General features: G+C 40.5%; 1 protein-coding gene across 5 annotated transcripts; it reads left to right on the top strand.

Annotated features, from left to right (window-relative positions):
* Positions 1 to 7,226: 7,226 nt before the first annotated feature.
* On the top strand, positions 7,227 to 17,458 carry tmem200a (transmembrane protein 200A). 5 transcript variants are annotated; one of them, XM_073057293.1, is made up of 3 exons: positions 7,227 to 7,896; positions 9,878 to 10,000; positions 15,425 to 17,458. In XM_073057293.1, the coding sequence occupies exon 3, from the start codon at positions 15,440 to 15,442 to the stop codon at positions 16,901 to 16,903; it is 1,464 nt and encodes a 487-aa protein (XP_072913394.1). In that variant the 5' UTR covers positions 7,227 to 7,896; positions 9,878 to 10,000; positions 15,425 to 15,439; the 3' UTR covers positions 16,904 to 17,458. The 5 variants fall into 5 exon arrangements, with proteins under 5 accessions (XP_072913394.1, XP_072913393.1, XP_072913395.1 ...); XM_073057294.1 differs by lacking the exon at positions 7,227 to 7,896 and adding an exon at positions 8,138 to 8,313; XM_073057292.1 differs by lacking the exon at positions 9,878 to 10,000.
* The last annotated feature ends 4,141 nt before the right edge of the window (positions 17,459 to 21,599 follow it).

Raw genomic sequence — 21,599 nt, 5'->3', positions numbered from 1 at the left:
CAGTACCAATGATCAGCAATCGACATTCAAATGCTACCGTTCTCTACAGGGAGTTTGTATGTTCACCTTGTGACTACATGGGTTTCCTCCGGGTGTTCCAGTTTCCTCCCATGTTCCGAGGATGTATGGGTTAGGTTAGTAAGTTGTGGGCAGAAGCATGGCGACACTTGTGGGCTGCCCCAGCACATATTCAGTCTGCGTTGGTCATTGCCACAAATGGCACATTTCACTATATGTTTCGATGTTTCAATGTGCATGTGACAAAGAAAGCCAAACTTTAAATCTTTAAATAAATGTATAGTGAATCTCCTGTGGCCACAGTGACATGGTATATGGGGTAAGATCAGGGAAGCAACCGTGGCACACTGGCAGCAGAGTGGTACATCTAGTAGAGATGCTCCCTCATAGTAACAGTGATGTTGAGCACCAGTGTTGTTTGTATGCAGTTGGCATGCTCTCCCTGCGGACCCATGGGTTTCTGCTGGATGCCCACCTTTCCTCCCATTTCCTAAGGGTTAATTAAATGGCCACCATAAATGTTCCCTGGTGTGAAGATGAGTGGTAGAATATGGGGGAGATGAGTGGTAGAATATGGGGGAGTTGACTGGAATGTGGGTGGAACAGAATACAGGGAAAGCAGAGGGGGGACTGGGATTACTCTGTAAAATGGCATAGAATTCATTGGCTTTTTCCAATATTGTGAGAAAATATGGATGGACAAATTGGATGTGGAAAGCAGTCCAGGAATTGGGAAGTCACTTAGATGTACAGGAGTCTAGCGTTTGAGTTCAGTTTGAGGGGAAATTCCCAGGAAAATTCAGCATTTATAATTATTCTGGAAATGAACCTCTTGTCAGGTCATTCCAAGGGCTGAAATATTGGCTGCAATGATCAAAGTGATTCAACAAGATGTTGACATGATCAAAGGCAGCAACTCATCCCTGATCACCATGCATTCAGAAAGGTTATCTCACAAGTCAATGGCGTCTGGCAGTAGGAATCAATGTATATTCCTTAAGGACACAGTGCTGTATCATCACAGACAGAGGCTTCTAATTACCGGAAATCTGCTGAGTGCCTAAGCTATGATTTATTTATTTCTTGTATATGGTATAAAGCAGTGCAGGGAGCATAATAGTTAGCGTAACACTGTTGCAGTGTCAACTACGCAGGTTCAGGTCCCACCACTGTCTGTAAGGAGTTTGTACATTCTCCCCATTAGCACATGAATTTCCTCCATTTCCCCCCGTTTCCTCCCACTTTTCAAAGACGCAAGGGTTAGTAAATTGATTGGTCACATGGTGTAACCAGGTGGCGCAGACTCATTGAGCCAGAAGGACCTGTTAACATTCAAGATTCAAAACTTTATTGTCATTCTAACCGTACATCGGGTCTGCAGGGCAGAATGAGACAGCGTTTCCCAGGAGCAGTGCAATCATAACATAACAAACACAACACTAAATAATAAACATAACAATAAATAGTAAAACACAACAGCCACATGTCAGTTAAAACAAGTTATAAGTGTCCAGTGCAAGTTAATAGTGTCCAAAACAGAATCAGGTAGAGCAGCTATTTAGCAGTCTGACTGCCTGTGGGAGGAAGCTGTTTAGTAGCCTTGTGGTTTTAGTTTTGATGCTCCTGTAACGTTTACCTGATGGCAGAAGAACAAACAGTTCATGGAAAGGGTGTGCTCTATCTTCTCCCCCCCCCAAAAAAAAAGGTTCTCTGGAATTTCCATTTGGAAAGAAACTTGGGCTTTTGCCCAAAGCAAAGCTCTTCCTAAATAGTCTTCATTGGTTAGGAGGACCTTAAAGAGAAACCTTTGTGGGAATAATTAAGCAAGTAGATCTTCAGCCCAAGTTATAATCCAGAGTTTTAGAAATGAATTAATTGGAGCTCACTGTATTTATTTGCTTAGAAGCGCATTGAGATAAAATTTCTATTTTTTTAAAATATCAAAGAATCATGGCAGATGAAAATGATTCCATGCAAAAGATTTGGGAATTTTCAAGGTACATGAGATTGGCACAAGCCATATACTATCAACCTGTTGAACTTCATTTTGTGGTATCAGGCTAATTAGGTCAGACGCAGAATCCTCCTCAAGTAATGCCTCACATTAATGACATGTACAAGGGGATCCAGTGTAATATATACAGTTGTTAAATTACTGATGATACAAACATAAGCTGATTAGAAATTTTGTGAGAAGACACAAAGAGCCTGCAAAGGGACACATTCAGGGAATGGGCAAGAAGTTGGCAGATGGCATATAAATGTGAGAAAATGCAAATTCAGCCATTATAAAAGAAAGAACAAAGAATGTTAAATTATTTAAATGAAGAATACAAAACGCTGTGCAACAATGGGATCTGGAGTCCAGTGCATGAAACAGAAAGGATTGTCATGCTCGTAATTAGGAGGACTCTTGGAAAGTTGGTCTTTATTGCAAGGATTATAGGGTATAAAATAGGTAGGCTTGATGCGACTTTACAATGTGCTGGTGGAACAGCTCCTTGAGTACTGGGTACTGGGTAAACTGTCTCCATGTTTAATGATGTACAGCACTTTGCAAATTCTTAAGCACATAAATATAGCTAGAGTGCCTTAGACTATTACATAGTACTATATTCGTCAATGTGGAGCAGACAGCGACTTTGTAAATCTGGTGGGAGCAAAGGATGTTGGGAATGGCAATGGTGAAGCACCACAGGAAGGGTGTGGGGCAGGTGGCAGAGAAGGAGAGCCAGGGAAGGTGGGTGGTGAGGGTGAAGATACACCCAGCCTGGAGGCGCCAGACAAGGTGATTTGATTCCAAGCAATTGGTTTATTGACCAACGCAGAATGTTTCTCTGGTGCTTCTCGCTCCCTTGCCACTCCTTTCCCCTTTTCCCAACCATGCTTCCCCTCTCCCCACTCTCAATCCACAGTAGAGACCCATATCAGAATCAGGTTTACCATCACACATATATGTCACGATTTTTCTGCAGCAGCAGTACAATGCAATACATAAAATTACTACAGTACTGTGCAAAAGTCTGAAGCATCCCAGCTATACATACATGTGCCTAAGACTTTTGCATTGTACTGTCCTTGCTTTGGAAGCAATTCAGAGAAGATTAAATGAATTCTTGGATCAAGTGATTGACATATAAGGATAGGATAAGCAGTTTGGGGCTGTAATCATTGAAGATGGTTGACTGAAACATGTGATATTCTGAAGGGGATTGACAGCATGGCTATTAGGTTTCCTGTAGAGAGATCTAGAAATAATGGATATAGTTTCAGAATAGGATTAATAGCCCATTTTTAATAGTCCATTTAAGATAGAGAAGAGGTACCATATTTCTTCGCTCAGAGAACCTTAGTTGCTCAGAATTCTCACCCCAAGAGAGCTGTGGAGGCAGTGTCATTAAATATATTCATGACAGAGTTTGACAAAGATTTAAAATATAAGAGAGAATGGCACAGGAAGGAAATAGGCTCACTATCAAATACTACACTGATCCTACACTAATCCAAGTTATTCACCTCTCTTTAGCATCGACACCTTGCCCCAAGACTCTACCACTGACCCACACACTAGGGAAAATAAATAGCAGCCAAATAACCCACCATCTAAAGTCTTTGGGATGTGGAGGAAACTGGTGCACAGGGTAAACTCACAGAGTCACTGGGGAAATGTACCAATTTCAGACAGAGAGCACTGGAGGTAGGGATTGAAACCTGGGTCAATAGAGCCAGCAGGTCTACTAATTCCTTTACTGTGCCGTTCTGAAAGACGAAGCAGGAAAGTGATGGTGAAGACAAGATTTGATCAGCCATGATCTTGTTGAACAGTGAGGCAGATGCAAGGTGCTGATGACCTTATTCTTGGTGTTTTTATCATCTGATATCATTCTCATCCCAAAGGATTTGCAGTTCATAGATCCTACCCTACGCTTTGTTATCTCAAAATGCTTTCACCTGCCCTGAAAGCAATCCGAGATTTAAAATAAGCAGAATCCACACCAAGAATTAACTGATGTCCCAGTGAGAATTGACTTTCAGCTGCGATGAGGCTAAGTTGTAACAAGGTGTCGAACTGTGATGTAGTTTAGTTTTTACATTTACATTATAAACTGCTGTGACTGATTTCTAGATGAGTCATTGATCCACAGGGAAATGTTGCTAGACAGGGGATTTGTTTGGTTTCCAAGCGGTGTTTTATCTTTAATTGATAAGGAATCACGTCACATCATGTGCAAAAAATGTTAAAATGACCATCCTGATCTTAATGCAAAGAAATCTCTCTACACTGTGTTTATTTAATGATTTGGACCCTTTTATGATAGTAATAGGGATGAGCTTATTCCAGCTACACCTGCCTGAAATGGTGTGTGTAGATGGAAAGTAATCAGCACGTCCACTGGATCTAAGCAACAGGATGTGTGTTATAAAAGTAATTTCAAACCTCTAAAGAGGAGCCAGAAAGCAGCAGCTGGGGGAGAAATGAATGCTTTATGCATTCAATAACTGACAACAATCCAAAAGATGATGGGTTGTTAAAGGTTTACCTTCAGCACCCTCATATAATGTTGATCTAAGTGGTCCATATCCATGACGGCCTATTTGAGAAATTAGCAGCAAGCACTGAATGGAAAACAAGTCCATTCACTTACAACAATACCAGGAATTGTTGGAATGAATCCATCTGTCTTAATATTTGAAGTGGTGAATAGATGCTGGTTGAGCAGATAGTTTTATTGCTATCACTGTTATCCCTTTGCTAAACTTCCCTGTGAACAAACAAAGCCTAACATTTGTTGAGGAAACACACACATTGCTCAGGGTTTATTTGTTATTTGGTAAGGGGAATTTTACATCATTTACTCCAGAGATAACTCTAGCCTGCGTAGAAATGCCTGACTATTTTATCAGGAGTGGAGGGATTAGCTGGTAGAGCTAATTATTCATAGCCCCAAAAGACTCAGAATTATAGACAGCAGACAATAGACAATAGACAACAGACAATAGGTGCGGGAGTAGGCCATTCGGCCCTTTGAGCCAGCACTGCCATTCAATGTGATCCTGGCTGATCATCCACAATCAGTACCCCGTTCCTGCCTTCTCCCAACATCCCTTGACTCCACTGTCTTTAAGAGCGCTATCTAGCTCTCTCTTGAAACCATCCAGAGAACTGGCCTCCACTGCCTTCTGAGGCAGAGCATTCCACAGATCCACAACTCTCTGGGTGAAAAAGTTTTTCCTCAACTCCATTCTAAATGGCCCACTCCTTATTCTTAAACTGTGGCCTCTGGTTCTGGACTCCCCCAACATTGGGAACATGTTTCCTGCTTCTAGCTTGTCCAATCCCTTAATAATCTTATATGTTTCAATCAGATCCCCTCTTATCTTTCTAAATTCCAGTGTATACAAGCTCAGTCACTCCAATCTTTCAACATATGACAGTCCCGCCATCCCAGGAATTAACCTTGTGAACCTATGCTGCACTCCCTCAATAGCAAGAATGTCCTTCCTCAAATTTGGAGACCAAAACTGAACACAATACTCCAGGTGTGGTCTCACCAGGGCCCTGTACAACTGCAGAAGGACCTCTTTGCTCCTATACTCAACTCCCCTTGTTATGAAGGCCAACATGCCATTAGCTTTCTTCACTGCCTGCTGTACCTGCATGTTTACTTTCAGTGACTGATGAACAAGGACACCTAGATCTCATTGGACTTCCCCTTTTCCTAACTTGACATCATTCAGATAGTAATCTGCCTTCCTGTTCTTGTCACCAAAGTGGATAACCTCATGTTTATCCACATTAAACTGCATCTGCCATGCATCTGCCCACTCACCCAACCTGTCCAAGTCACCCTGCATTCTCATAACATCTTCCTGACATTTCACACTGCCACCCAGCTTTGTGTCATCTGCAAATTTGCTGATGTTACTGTTAATCCCTTCATCTAAATCATTAATGTATATTGTAAATAGCTGCAGTCCCAGCTATTGCCTTGCAGTACCCCACTAGTCACTGCCTGCCATTCTGAAAGGGACCCGTTAATCCCTACTCTTTGTTCAAGTTAAAGTTAATCTTGAACTTCGGTGCTGTCTGTGCAGAGTTTGCATGTTCTCCCTGTGACTGTGTGTGTTTCCCCCCATATTCCAAAGTGGTACAAGATGATAGTTTAATAGCGACTGTGAACTGCCCCTAATGTGCAGGTGAATAGTGGAATCTATGGGGAGTTGATAAGAATTTGAGGAGAATAAAACCATAAGATTGTTATCAGATTAGTGTGAATGTTTGGTGCAGATTCAGTTTTCTTGCTGTATCTCTCTGTCTTTCTATGTGTGTAACCACCAATGGCTCTTTCAAAAAAGAGTGTTGGTGGTAAGTCAGAAACTATTGAACTCTATATTTCATGCTCTTATGTGATGTGGATATTGACCCTGTGCTGCTAGGGGAGGAGAGCAGATTGCTGCCCCATTTCTCTGAAAAATCGCAATTGATTTTGGAACAAAGGCTTTAAAATTTAACAAATGGTCCAAGATGTTAATAAAGGTTCAACTACATGTTTCCAAATCAGGCTGGGATATGCAACTTGGGATAGAAGATGGTAGCTCTCCAGTTCCTGCTGCTCTTGTCCCTCAATGCAGCAGAAGCCATGCACTTCTGAGAGGCTGTAATGAATCTTGCAGTCACTGCACACAGTACCAGGTGTGGGAGAGGAGACGATTGTTTTACCATGGTGGATGGCGTCTGATCAAGTGGATAGCTTTATCTAGAATATCCATCTGATGCTACACTTCCTTTTAGTCAACAGTAAGTAACGACATATACCTGGTTTTTATTTGGCAAGGGGTATTTGAAGGTTGAAGAATGTTTACATCTGAGATATAAAAACTGTTTTAAACTTGCTACTTTAGCAGGAAGGACCCTACTTCCTCCAGGGAACTGTACTGGATTACATGGACAAAGTGTTGCCCAGTGAATTCACACCCCATCTAACTCTCACAGGGGGAGATTTCAAACACGGGGTGGGGTGGGGGGTGGTGGTCTTGGGACGGTTCTGCTAATGCAAATCGGATGCAGGATATCGGAGGAGCCAATGAGCGCCCATCAGAGGAACGAAGACAGAGTAAGAGAGACAGAAAGCTCACTGCTCCGATATGCGTCACATTCCTGGTTGGGGAAAGATCACGTGGCTGACATTAGTCCTAGTTTTCTTTGGTGTCTGACACTTACAGTCTGAGCTTTGGTTTTAGCAGGACCTGATCCGGGAACAGGGAAGAAGTGGAGCACGCTCCACCGTCTTCTAATCAGCTAAGTAGTCACCAGAAAAAAAAGTTTAAACAGCAACAATGAATTTTTCTTTAAGGAGTTCGCCATTTGAAAACAATTTACGAGTTCGTTTCATAATTATCAGCTTTTAAATTTGCTCAGCTTGAAGAACTGAGATTACATGAAGTCAACTCTTCTTCTGGAGCAGTTAGAGAGCTGAGTGAGGGAGTGTGAGCTGCCTGACATTTCATTCGATCCGCTCCCCTCGGCAGGGATCGGCACGCTTGCATCCTTTTGTGAATTGAATTCGAGAACGCCGGCAGCTCTCTTACTCAGCCGGGAATAGTTGCCCAGTCCGCCTCCAGATGACCAAGGAGAGGGGCCAAAGCGAAAGGGGGTCAGAAATGGCTCAAGACAAGCTCTCCGTCCACGAGAAACGCAGGAATGTAGCGACGGTGAACTGAGACACAGAAAGTTCAAACAATACCGAAGATGGTGACTGGGCAGCTGGATTCTGGTGAAAGGAGATCATTAGTAACAAAGGATCGTGTTCGGTGAGCGGACCCCCTGCTCCGGCTGCTGTCAGTTATAACAGGATTTTGTCATCTTCCCGTGTTCAGGTGAGTTTCACGTTTCAAATGAAGGCTATTTACAAATCGAAAACCTCTCCCCGCTATTCCTTTATGTCCCTATCAGGGCGCAGACTGTTCAGCGCCCTGTACTCAGCTGCGTGAGGATACTGCCAACGGATGTCTTGCGGGGAGTAAGTGTTGTCATTCGCAGGAGTGGGTTTCAATTTCATGGCATTTTACAGAATAATTAAGGAGAATCGCTGCTGTAAGTGTGCTGTAGGGTCAGAGATTACAAACGGAAAGGCCACCGAACTGCCACTGCGAAGGCAAACTGCATTAGTACTTGTTGCAAATGTATACAACTGCGTCTGACTTCGAGGGGCGACGGGTGAAGAGAGACTTTACGGCTCCGACCTGAACAGTGGTACAAAAGAGAATCTGGAGCTTTGAGAATGCGCCTGAAGAGTAAGCGAAGCCAGTTCTGATCCGTCAGCTAACAGCTAAAATAGGACGGTGTTACAGTAAGGAACAATATATCGTTATCACATTTGATAATTTCCTTAAAGGGACAGGTTTAGCTCTATGGGCGTTTATAGAAATACGGGCATAGCCAGTGTGGTAGGAACTGACATTGTCTCAATTCCGCTATTGTCCGTTTCACTAGAAAGATGCATTTCTTACTGATTAACGTATCAGACAAAGGGATCCCTTTTCTCGGAGTTGATCTTTGACCTGGGATCGTTTTCCAGGTTGTAATCGATATTCCTCTTGCGTCGGGGCGTGAAAATTGGGGATAGAAAACACAGAAATAGAGAAATAATAAGGAAAACGAACTCCGGTTCGCGTTTGTCTTTAATAAGCTCACTCCAAATACAATAGAACCCCGTTACAGATCAGGATGAGAGAATGCGTTGCTCCATCGTGCAACGTGAAAAGGGTTGCCCACAAGTGATAGTTCGGGCACCAGAGCGGTCTCGGTCAATGTCACGGGCAATGGTATGTTCGAACAATGCTTTGTGAGTCGATGCTACGGCTATGAACCATAATCTCTGACCAACTACAAAGAAAGATACAAATGGTCAATATAGTCCCTTCCAGTTTATTCCGTTTCAGTCGGTCCTAGCACCACGTGGAATTAATCGCATTTCTTTCTGCTTAATGTTGAATTGGAGTTTCAAACATTCGCATTCCTGGGGAGAAATGTCCAGTTAATTTCTTTCTCAATGGGCGCTGCTGACTTCATTCCTTTGTCAGTCCATGCTGTTAAAGACAAATAATCGATGATAGCCTCCCTCCCTGGTGTTATGAGCGATATTTTCACCAGAGGCAGAACTGTGATAGATTTACCTCTCTCCCATCGTCCAGCTGGCTGGAATTGCTCCGAAATAGCCTCCTGGGATGATTTCTCTTCACACCCCATACCATTTCCCTGGGTAGTTATCAATGTTTGAGATTGTGTTATTATGAATAACATTGCTACATTAATTCAAAGACGTGATTAACAATTCTAGACAGTGTATAATATTTTAAAGAGGAAGAGATTTAAAGCAAAGCTGGGCATGAAGCTGGGTTCGGGATATTTTGGTTCCCAGACAGTATTCTCACAAAGGGTTGGCCATTCAGCACCAAGATGAGAATGACTTCCTTCACCCAGAGAGAAGGGAATCTTTGGAATTTTCCATCCAAAAAGGCTGTGGAGGCCCTGCCACAGAGTATATTTAGGACAAATAAATTTTATAAGCACATCAAGAGGTAAAAGATCAGTCATGATCCTGCCTGGTAACAGAATAAGTGAATAATCTACTCCTGCTTTAGTATCAAGTACTTAATTGAATCATTACATTAATTAATCAAATTACTAAACAGTTTCCTAATGGGCTATGGCATTTTAAACATGGATTAGTGTGCACAAACTTATTCCAATTGGAGTCTATGAGTAATATTTATGCTTTGTTCTAAAAAAAAGTGGTTCTACATACAGTGTAAATGTAAAAGAGTGCATCTTCCACATGCCTTTATATTCTTATAGGGTTGGGACATCTATTTCAAGATCAAGTTGGCCCCTCGCTTCCTGTGATATACAATCCTGCTTCCGCCAAAAAACTCAAATTTATTGCAGTTTTCCTTTCCAGTGTTCTGCTCAAAGTCTAATGTAAGTTTATTTTCAAAGTAATGCTATGTCACCATACACAATCCTGAGATTCGTTTTCATGTGCGCATACTCAATAAAATCAATATTGAATTGAGTTTATTTCTTACATCCTTCACATACATGAAGAGTAAAAATCTTTATGTTACGTCTCCATCTAAATGTGCAATGTGCTATCATAGTAATTTATTAAAATAGAAGAGTCAATGTAATATAGAGTACACTCAAATCAGCGTCAGTCTGATGGCCTGATGGAAGAAGCTGTCCCAGAGTCTGTTGGTCCAGGCTTTTACGCTGCAGTACTGCTTCCTGGATAATAGCAGCTGGAATAGATAGTGGTTGGGGTGACTTGGGTCCCCAGTGATCCTACAGGCCCTTTTTACACACCTGTCCTTGTAATTGTCCTGTTCACAACTACAGATGCACTGGGCTGTCCGCACCACTCTCTGCAGAGTCCTTCCATTGAGGGAGATACAGTTCCCATACCAGGCAGTGATGCAGCCAGTCAGGATGCTCTCAATTGTGCCCCTGTAGAAAGTTCTCAGGATTTGGGGACCCATACCAAACTCCCTGAACCGTCTGAGGTGAAAGAGGCGCTGTTGTGTCTTTTTCACCACACAGCTGGTGTGTACAGACCATGTGAGGTCCTCGGTGATGTGGATGCCGAGGAACTTGAACCATAATAGAGTCAATGAGAGACTGCACCAACAGGGCAGATTAATAACCAGTGTGCAAAAGACAATAAACTGTACAAATACAAAATGAAATAATAATAATAATAATAATAATAATAATAATAATAATAAATAAGCAATAAGTATCAAAAACATGAGATGATGAATCCTTAAAAGTGAGTCCATAGGTTGTGGAAACAGTTCAGTGATGACGCAAGAGAAGTTGAGTGAAGGTGTCCCCTCGGGTACAAGATCTGATAGTAATGACTGTTCCTAAACCTTGTGTTGTGAGTCTATTTTCTTCCTGATGTAATCAGTGAAAAGAGAGCATGACCTGAGTAGCGGGGGTTCCTGATGAGGGAACTTGCTTTCCTGCGCTAATGCTCCATGTAGATGTGCTCTGTGGTGGCATTCCTGTGATGGACTGGACTGCATCCACTACTTTTTGTAGGATTTTCAGTTCAAGGACATTGGTGCTTCCAAACTAGGCTGTGACATAGCCAGTCAATATATTCTCCATCATATATCTATATAAGTTTGTCAAAGTTTTAAGTGTCAAGAGAAATCTTCACAAACTTCTAAGGAAGTAGTGGTTCATATTTGTATATTTGGCCAGTCATTGCTATTAAAGATATAGAATCAGCATCTGACAAAATAGACTGTACTGAGAGAATTTACTCGAAAATCTTCTGTTCATGTGACCTGTTATTCTGGCCATTATTAAAGTGATATGCTGGATTGGTAGTTTCAACAGTAGCAGATTGTGATTTGAGAAAAGAACAAGCTAATATTTACATAGAAGTCTGAAGGTGGGAAAAAAAGCAGTACTTGCTCACATTTTCAGCATTTTATTTCCAAGCATGTTCCTAGGTTAAAATGATCAAAGACGAGAATGGGGAATGAAAGCTGATTATTTCCAATAGTGAAAGAGAATTTGGTACTGTATTAAATACAAGAGATTTGGAACTAAAGAGAGCAAATAGATGTTTTTACATGAAGTTTTGTGAAAATTGGTTTTGGACACAGTGACTGAGGCAGAAGCATGTCAATATTGAAGATTAAATTTTAACAAAGCTGAGGGACTAGATAAAAGAGAACAAAAGCTGCAGGGCCATATAGTGTTCTTGTGAAAAGCCAACATATTTATTGGGCCAACTTGTTTCTGCTCATACTGCATCAATTCTATTATTCTCAGAAAATGGATAAAAGGAAAATAAGAACAGGCTAGATAAGCATGATTAAAGCTATTTACTCTAGTGAAGGATATCTACTAAGTGGATTGATCAGACAAGCTTCAGAAGGGTCCTTACTTTTGCATTTACCATGTCAATTTCTATTAAACACTAATTATTAAATATGGACAAAACCACAGATACACAGCTGTTAATTTTAAAATTCCCCATTTTTCAAAACTTGCAAAATTTCTCATCCTTAATGCTCTTGGAAAGAGAAATATTCCAACTCACTTTGGATCTGTCAGAAACAAGTTCCCAGGAATGGTAAGACAATAAGACCATTCACGATAGGAGCAGAATAAGGCCATTTGGCCCATCAAGTCTGCTCTGTCATTCCATTATGACTGATTTATTATCCCTCTCAACCTCATTACTAATCAAGAAAGTATTAAACTCTGATTTAAATCTACCCAATGACTTGGCCTCCACAGTCTTCTGAATTCGATAGATTCACCACACTTTGGCTAAAGAAATTCCTCCTCATTTCTGTTCTAAAGGGCATCCTTCTATTCTGAGGTTGTGTCCTTTGGTCCTAGACTCCCCTACTACAGGAAACAAGATATGACAATAAGATATAGGCCATTTGGCTCATTGAGTCTGATGCCATTTCATCATGCCTGATCCAACTTTCCCTCAGACACAATCTCCTGCTTTCTCCCCATCCCTTCATGCCCTGACAAATCAAGAATATATTAACCTCTGCCTTAGGTATACATAAAGACTTGGATTCCACAGCTGGTTGTGCCAAAGAATTCCACAGATCCACCAATCTCTTGCAAAAGAAATCCCTCCTTATCTCTGTCCGAAAAGGAATCCCCAGTATTCCAAGGCTGTGTCCTCTAGTTTTAGGAAACATCCTCTCCACATCCATTATATCAAGGCGTTTCACCACTTGATAGGTTTCAATGAGGTCACCCCTCATTCTTTTGAATTCTAGTGAATATAGGCCCAGAGCAATCAAATAGTCTTCATAGACAAGCCATTTAATCCTGGAATCATTTTTGTGAATCTCATTTGAACCCTCTCCAGTTTCAGCCCATCCTTTCCAGGATTTGGGGCCCAAACCTGCTCACAATACTCCAAATGAGGTCTCACCCACGCTTTATAAAGTCTCAATATTACATCCTTTCTTATATATTCCAGTCCTCTTGAAAGGAATACAAGTATTGCATTTGTCTTTTTCACCACAGACCCAACCTGCAAGTTAACCTTTAGGGAATCCTGCACAAGGACTCCCAAGTCCCTTTGCACCTCAGTTTTTTGTATTTCTCTCCATTTAGAAAGTAGTGAACCCGTTCATCTACCAAAGTGCATGGCCATACACTTCCCACATGGCCATTTTTTCGCCCATTTTCCTAATCTGTCTCTCTGTAGCCTCTCTACTTCCTCAAAACTGCTTGTCTCTCCACCTATCTTCATATCATCTGCAAACTTTGCCACAAAGCCATCAACTCCATCATCCAAATTATTGACAAATAGTGTCATAAGGATCAGTCCCAACACAGTTCCCTGTAGAACACCATTAATCCCCAGCAGCGAGCCGGAGAAGGCTCCCTTTATTCCCACTCTTTACCTCCTTCCAATCAGCCATTGTTTTAGCCTTGATAGAATCTTTCCTGTAATACCATGGACTCATGGCTTGTTAAGCAGCCTCATGTATGGCATCTTGTCAAAGGCTTTCTGAAAATCCAAGTATGCAACATCAACTTATTCTCCTTTGTCTATCCTACTTGTCATTTCTTCAAAGAATTCCAACAGATTTGTCAGGTAAGATTTTCCCTTAAGGGAAACCATGCTGACTAAAGCCTATTTTATCATGTACCCTGAGACCTCATCCTTCATAATCAACTCCAACATCTTCCCCACCACTGAGGTCAGACTAACTGGCATATAATTTATTTTTGACTGCCTCTCTTCCTTCTTGAAGAATGGAGTGATACTTCCAATTTTCTAGTCTTCCAAAACCATTCCATAATCGAGTAATTCTTGAAAGATCATTACTAATGCCTCCACAATTTCTTTAGCCACCTCTTTCAGAACTCTGGGGCATATGTCATCTGGTCCAGGTGACATCTATCTTCAGACATTTCAGTTTCCCAAGAACCTTCTCTCTAGTTATGGTAACTTCACACACTACTTCCACCATACTGCTAGTGTCTTCCACAGTGATGCAAAATACTTATTCAGTTCATCCACTATTTCATTGTCTCCCCTTACTACCTCTCCAGCATTGTTTTCCAGTGGTCTGATATCTACTCTCACCTCCCTTTTACACTTTATGTATCTGAAAAAACTTCCAGTATCATCTTTAATATTATTGGCTTGCTTGCTTTTGTATTCCCTTTTTACTTTCTTAATGACTTTTTAGTTGCCTTTTGTTGGTATTTGAAAGCTTACCAATCCTCTAACTTCCCACTAATTATTGCTCTATTATTACCCTCTCTTTGGCTTTTATGTTGGCTTTGACTTCTCTTGATAGCCACAGTTGTGTCATCTTTTCTTTAGAATACTTCTCCCTCTTTGGGATGTACATATCCTGTGCCTTCCAAATTTCTTCCAGAAATTCCAGCCACTCTACCATCATCCCTGCCAGTGTTCTTTTCCAATGAATTCTGGCCATCTCCTCTCTCATGCCTCTGTAATTCCCTTCACTCCACTGTAATACTGATACATCTGACTTCAGCTTCTCCTTCTCAGATCTCAGGGTGAATTTGATCATATGATGATTACTTAACCCTAATGGTTCTTTTACCTTAAGCTCCCTAATCAATTCTGGTTCATTGCACAACACCCAATGCAGAATAGCTGATCCTCTAGTGGGATGATGATGAAACTCATTGGTTCTACTATCCATTCGTTAATGAGTTAACAACCAATTTAGTTAACAAACACCCAGCAAAGCTAACATCTTTTAAAAGCATCTCTTCACTCTTCCTATCCCTTTCCCTGGTACAATCCACATTTTGTCCAGGTATGTCGCAAGGTAATTAGTCAACCATTTAGTCCCTGAAAAATGTTGTGCAGCAGTTTCCCGTCACTTTCTGTGCAAAACAATTTGACGTCTGTGTATTCATATCACTCATATGCCTTGTTGGTAACTAAGCAGAAGGCAAGTATTTCTTTGATTGTTATGTTGCACTATTATCACAATTGTGACTTCTTTTGAGACTCTTAATGTAATAAACACATTAACTACTTACAATTGCATTAGAAGTACTTAAATTGCAAAAAATAATAAACACTAATGATGTCAGTAAACACAGCTTAATCCTATCTTTGAATCATGGACGGAGCTTTAAGTAATGCCTATTGAGAGCACTGTTTCCATGGTGGCCTTAATAAACTTTAATTATTTAAACAAATTCAATAAGAACTTGGTGGAAGTGAAATTAGTTTTATTGCCACTGTACATGTCTTTAATTGTTGTAAATACGAAGTTACACAGATCTTTTGCCTCCTGTAACCATTGACAAAAGTTCAGCTGCCATTCTGAAATTGTCCTGTTCTTGACATTCAAGGAAGAAGACAGTGCAATGATAGCTACAGGGGGTGTAATAACGGGGCTGGCAGCTCTGAAGAGACAGGACTCCGCCAGATCGCAGCATCCTCACCTTCCTCCCGCGACTTCTGCTCCGGAGAAGAGGAGAGTCAAGCGCAAGCCCAAAGCTGATGTTGTTGTCGTCAGAGGCAAAATTAGACTCTATTCCCCATCGGGGTTTTTCCTTTTCCTTGGAATTTTAATTTTGATGGTTGGGATCGCAATGGCAGTTCTTGGTTATTGGCCACAGGAGGTAGATAAGAAACATCCTGTGACTTCCAAATCTGGAGTGCTCAGTAATGGGTCTCACGTAATATCAGACCATGCTGGAGTATTAGTGGAATTTTTTGAGCAGCACTTACACTCTGACAAAATGAAAATGATTGGCCCTTTCACCATGGGGATAGGGATTTTCATATTTATTTGTGCCAATGCCATACTGCATGAAAATAGGGACAAAGAAACAAAAGTAATACACATGCAGGATATTTATTCTACTGTCATTGATATCCATAGCCAAAGAATTAAAGAGCAAAGACATATGAATGGGACTTGGATTGGCCATGCTGGGGATCCCGATATTAAATGTTATGACAACCAGTGTACTGCTAAATTAGCTGCAAATGTATTGCTCTCATTGTCTGGATCATCTAATGAAAGAATTGTTGCAATGAAATGGAACTCTTGTGATGAAGAGGATGGACCACCCAAGGAATTTACTACACTTTTACATCCCAAAACCCCATCAGCATCAAGCTCCATGTATCGGCTACAGTCTGAAACTCAGAGAGAGAAAAATAGCAATTCGAAGAAGTGTGAGACCAAATCTATTGTTTCGTCATCTATCAATGCGTTCACACTCCCTGTTATTAAACTCAACAACTGCGTGATCGATGAACCTGAACTTGACAATATCACAGAGGATTCTGAGCTGAGTAAAGGAAGGGTGAAACACTCCTCCATGGCTTCCTTAACGGTACCGTCAACTGATACCAGTGACTCTTACAAACCACCTAATCCACGCCTGTTAAGAAGCAACACCACTGCAACAGGTGGAAACCCACCCAATTCACCTTCTGAGACAGCCACGGGGATATTTCTATCGCCAGGCATTCCCAAGAAAGAGTCTGGATCAAACACTTCCCTCCACATGCTGTCCTGTCACTCCAAGTCCTTGGACTTGGAGAGAGGCCCCTTGACACTTTCAGTTCAGACCGAGCAAAGAAAGCACCCAAGCTGGCCGAGGCTTGACCGTAGTAACAGCAAAGGTTACGTGAAACTGGAAAATAAAGAGGATCCTATGGACACATTACCTGTGCCACAGACCTCTGCAAAGGGTGGCTATACAAATAAAGAGAAATTACTAATGATCTCAAGATCTCATAATAATCTAAGTTTTGAAAACAATGAATTTTTAGACAACAAGTTAAGACATGGAGCTTCAGAAACAAGGTTTTGAAGGAGTATTGATTTCTACCAAGTGTTTATATTTTAAGCTAATTTAAGAAATGGATTTGCGAGAAGTGCATGTCTATTTTAAAGAGAGCTTATTTTCAGTACAAATAAGAAATATTTGTAGATGGTGATCTGAACTGGCACCTTAAGTTCAGTTTTTTTTCCCATGTTGGTCAGGAGCATTGTTGACATATTTTATGCTGTGTTTGTTAGTTCTGCAGAAACCAACTGCTCAGGTATTGACGGAATACAAATCTTAGTCCAGTCTGACAATAACACAGAATAAGATTTACCTTCAGTTTATCCTCCATCCGTGATGGATAGGCAAAACTTACCTTTGAAGTTCAAGTGGTGTTAAATTTACAGTAAGTATTATTCTAATGAAGATGTATGAACATTGATTGAATGATAAATTGGGATGCAGGCATTTGTATTTCCAGTACAGAATTTGAGCCTGTACATTTCATGGCAATTACCAATATTTTGCTATAACCCCATATTAATGCCTGCAACATACATTTTGTTATTTTTAAAATAAAAATAAAATGTGTATATTATATGAATTTTCTGTGTTTCTATTTTATCAGTCATTGATCATGTGGACATGATGGTAACAATTTCGGCAGTAAAATCACCGGCAAGAACTGAACCGGCCGAGAATGGAAAGTTAGGAGTTGTGAAGGGTGCCTATTGTTTCTGTTATGTTTTATAACTTGAAAACATTAAAGTAATTCAAAGGAAGATGCAGGGAGTCCAAAAATGCGAGTGTAACTTTGTGTTTACTTTAAGTGAGGCACACACTTATCACATATGGCAGCATGATGCCATACGAATACAATTAGTTTTACTCAGTTCCTGGCATAATAAAGAAACCATTCGTTTTCAAAATTCAAAGTAAGTTTATTATCAAAGTACATATATGTCACCATAAACAACCCTGAGATTCATTTTCTTGCAGGCATTCTCAATAATTCCATAATAGAATAATAACTATAATGGAATCAATGAAAGTCTACACCAACTGGGGCAGTGCAAAGGATAACAAACTGTGCAAATACAAAAAGAAAGAAATAATAGTAATAAATAAATAAGCAATAAATATTGCGAACAAGAGGTGAAGAGTCCTGAAAGTAATAAATAAATAAATAAACAATAAATATTGAGAACATGAGATGAAGAGTCCTTCAAAGTAATTTGACTTTTAAACTAATTGCCCTACTTACCTATTACAAAATTCAGCTGTTTAAAATAAACTCCACTGTTAATTTATTTTTTCTCCCATTCCTTTGCAAAAATGCACTGATGCTGTACCACTAACAGAACAAAATGTGATCTAATACAGAAGGTACTATTCATGCCAGATCACTAGTATCTTCAATTGTATGTACACAGCTGGGCAGTTATTTGACAATGATGGCGAAGACATGCCTTCATAAACCTGTGCTGAACAGGATGGCAGTTGCAATTGCTGACAACACCATTGAAATCAGGGTAAACCTTGCCTTATCCAAATTTCAAAGTTCAAAGTAACTTTAGTATCTAAGTACTTACAACATATGTCACCTAACCCTGAGATTTATTTTCCTGCAGGTATACTCAGCAAATCTATAGAATAGTATCTACAATAGGATCAATGAAAGACCAACCAGAGCGCAGAAGACAACAGACTGTACAAATAAAATATAAATAAATAGTAATAAATAACAAGAGCATGAGATAAAGAGTCCTTAAAATGAGACCATTGGTTGTGGGAACATCTCAATGAATGGGCAAGTGAGTGTAGTTTTTGCTCAAGAGACTGATGGTCGAGGGGTAGCAACTGTTTTTGAACCTGGTGGTGTGAGCGTTAGCTAGTTTCAAGAATATCTACATTGTCAGTCAATTTTCTAACAAGTGATGCATCAACCAAGTGACTGATGCATTGCTGGGAAGATTCGGCACCTTCATCTGCAATACCATAGCGTCAAACTTCCTAAATTACTATGGGTTGGCTGGTGTGAACAAAGCCATTTGTTTAATCAATTGTTGCCTATAATCTGGGATCACCAGTTATTCCAATCACTGATGCTCTCAAACGTACTATGCATGGCTGTCTCCTTTAAAGACTAAAATCCAAAATTAAAATATTGGAAATCTAAAATAAAAACAGAGAATTGCACATCTGTGGAATAAAGAAACAGAACTAGTGGTTCAGGTCAATAACTTTGTCGATGTTAATCCTTTTTTTCTCTCCACAGTTGCTGTCAGAATCAAGTTTTTATTCCCTTTGTGGGTTAAATAGTTGTGCATTGCTGGAGGGCCAGAGGAATGCAGTGAAATATTGGCATGTTCAAGGTCACTCCCTGGATGTCCTTGCAGGTCTGCAATAATAAGTATATCAAAATGCTTAGCTGTAGAGTTTCAAACTGAACATCATTTGCAGAATGTTTAGAGGCTTATTGTGATCTGAGAATAAGGAGAAAAGAAATGATGACAACATTCAGCAAGTTATCAGGATTTCAATGGAAAATACTCCATTTTTCTAATGCTAGCATTTATGCTGCAACTTAGATTCCTCCCATCCCTTTCAACTGTCTCGTCAACGCAATTTGTTTGTTTCTTTGTATTTTAACTAGTAAAATTAAAATTAGAATATAGAACTCAATCTGATGGCCATGGTTATTTCTCCTGAAATCTCTATTGGATTTCAGTAAATATATAACCTTAAATTTATAACCGAGTCTGAGATTCATTTTTGTGTGGGCATTCACAGGAACACTACAGAATCAATGAAAGTCCACACCCAACAGGACAGACAACAAAATATGAAGAGTGAGGGGAAAAAACACACAAAATAATGTTAATACTGTGCAAAAGTCATAAGAGCATGAGTGAGGAGCTTGCCCAGGTGGATCAGAGGAGGATACTGGTGGGGATAACGGCAAAGCAGAGATGGCTGAAATTTCTGGGAATAGTTCACAAGGTGCAGGATAGGTATGTCTCACAGAGGAAGAAGTTCTCAAATGGCAGGGGTAGCAACCATGGCTGACAAAGGAAGTTAAGGACTCCATAAAGGCCAAAGGAAGGGTGTATAAGTTAGCAAAAGTGAGTGGGAAGTTGGAAGTTTGGAAAGCTTTTAAAATCCAACAAAAGGCAACTAAAAAAGCTATAAAGAAGGAAAAGATTAAATACGAGGGCAGACTAGCTAATGATATAAAGCAGGATATCAAAAGCTTTTTCAGTTATTTAAAGAGTAAAAGGGAGGTGAGAGTTGATATTGGACCATTGGAAAATCATGCCGGTGAGGTAGTAATGGGGGACAAAGAAATGGCAGATGAAGAATAGGTGCTTTTCATCTGCCTTCACTGTGGAGACACTAGCAGTGTGCCAGAGGTCTGTGAGTGTCAGGAAGCAGGCCTGAGTGCCATTGCTATTACCAAGGAAAAAGTGCTAGGAAAACTGAAAGGTCTTAAGATGGGTAAGTCACCTGGACTAGATGGATTATGTCACAGAGTCCTGAGAGAGGTTGCTGAAGATGGATACAATGGTCATAATCTTTCATGAATCACTTGATTCTGACATGGTCCTGGAGGACTGGAAGATTGCAAAAGTCACTCCACTATTTAAGAAGGGAGAAAGGCAAATAAAGGAAATTATAGGCCAGTTAGCTGAACCTCAGTGGTTGGGAAAGTGTTGGAGTCTATTATTAAGCAAGAGGTTTTGAGGTACTTGGAGCCTAATGATAAAAGAATTCAAAGTCAGCATGATTTCTGTAAAGGGAAATCTTGCCTGACAAATCTGTTAGAGTTCTTCAAGGAAATAACAGGCAGGGTGGACAAAGGAGAGGCAATGGATGTCATTTTTTTGGATTTTCAGAAGGCATTTGATAAAGTGCCACACATGAGGCTGCTTAACAAGATAAAATCGTAACAAATGAGGAGTGCTTGGTATATTTGGCCCTGAACTCACTGGAATTTAGAAGAATGTGTGGGGATCTAATTGAAACCTACCAAATATTGAAAGGACTAGATAGGGTGGATGTGAAGAGGATGTTTCCCATGGTGGGGGTATCCAGAACTAGAGGGCACAACCTCAAAATTGAGGGGCAACCTTTTAGAACAGAGGTAAGAAGGGATCTTTTTATAGCCAGAGGGTATCGAAACTGAGAAGAGCTCCCCCACAGACTGCAGTGAAAGCCGAGTCCGTGGGTATATTTAAGGCGGAATTTGATCGTGTCCTGATCGGTTAGGACATCAAAGGATATGGCAAGATGGCAGGTGTATGGGATTGAGTGGGATCCACGATAAGCCATGATGGAATGGTGGAGCAGACTCGATGGGCTGAATGGCGTAATTCTGCTCCTATGCCTAGTGGTCCTGTGTTGTTGGGGCATACTCTGGAATTAAGCTGTATAGCAATATATTAACTTTAGCAACTAACTTCAGCCCACAATCTGAACATGGACTGTAGATTAAATTTAAAAAATGTAGCTCCGGACAACAGGTTCCTAGAGTGGTGAACAGCAGTTAACTGAAAAACCAGACAATGCTGATTACATCCATTTTGGATGTCTGGACTGTGACTACAAAGAAGAAGGTATGGAAGTTACATCTTATTCAAAGGAAGCATTGTAGACACATTGTAAACTATAGAATTGTCCTTTGATCTTTAGCATATAAAATGTCACAGAATATCGTGTTGATCAGGCCTCTTCCTTCTGA

The sequence above is a fragment of the Hemitrygon akajei genome, chromosome 9 (assembly GCF_048418815.1).
Source record: "Hemitrygon akajei chromosome 9, sHemAka1.3, whole genome shotgun sequence".
Classification (NCBI taxonomy): Eukaryota; Metazoa; Chordata; class Chondrichthyes; order Myliobatiformes; family Dasyatidae; genus Hemitrygon; species Hemitrygon akajei.
Note: the sequence above shows the minus strand (reverse complement) of the source record. Positions and strands in the feature narration are given on the sequence as shown.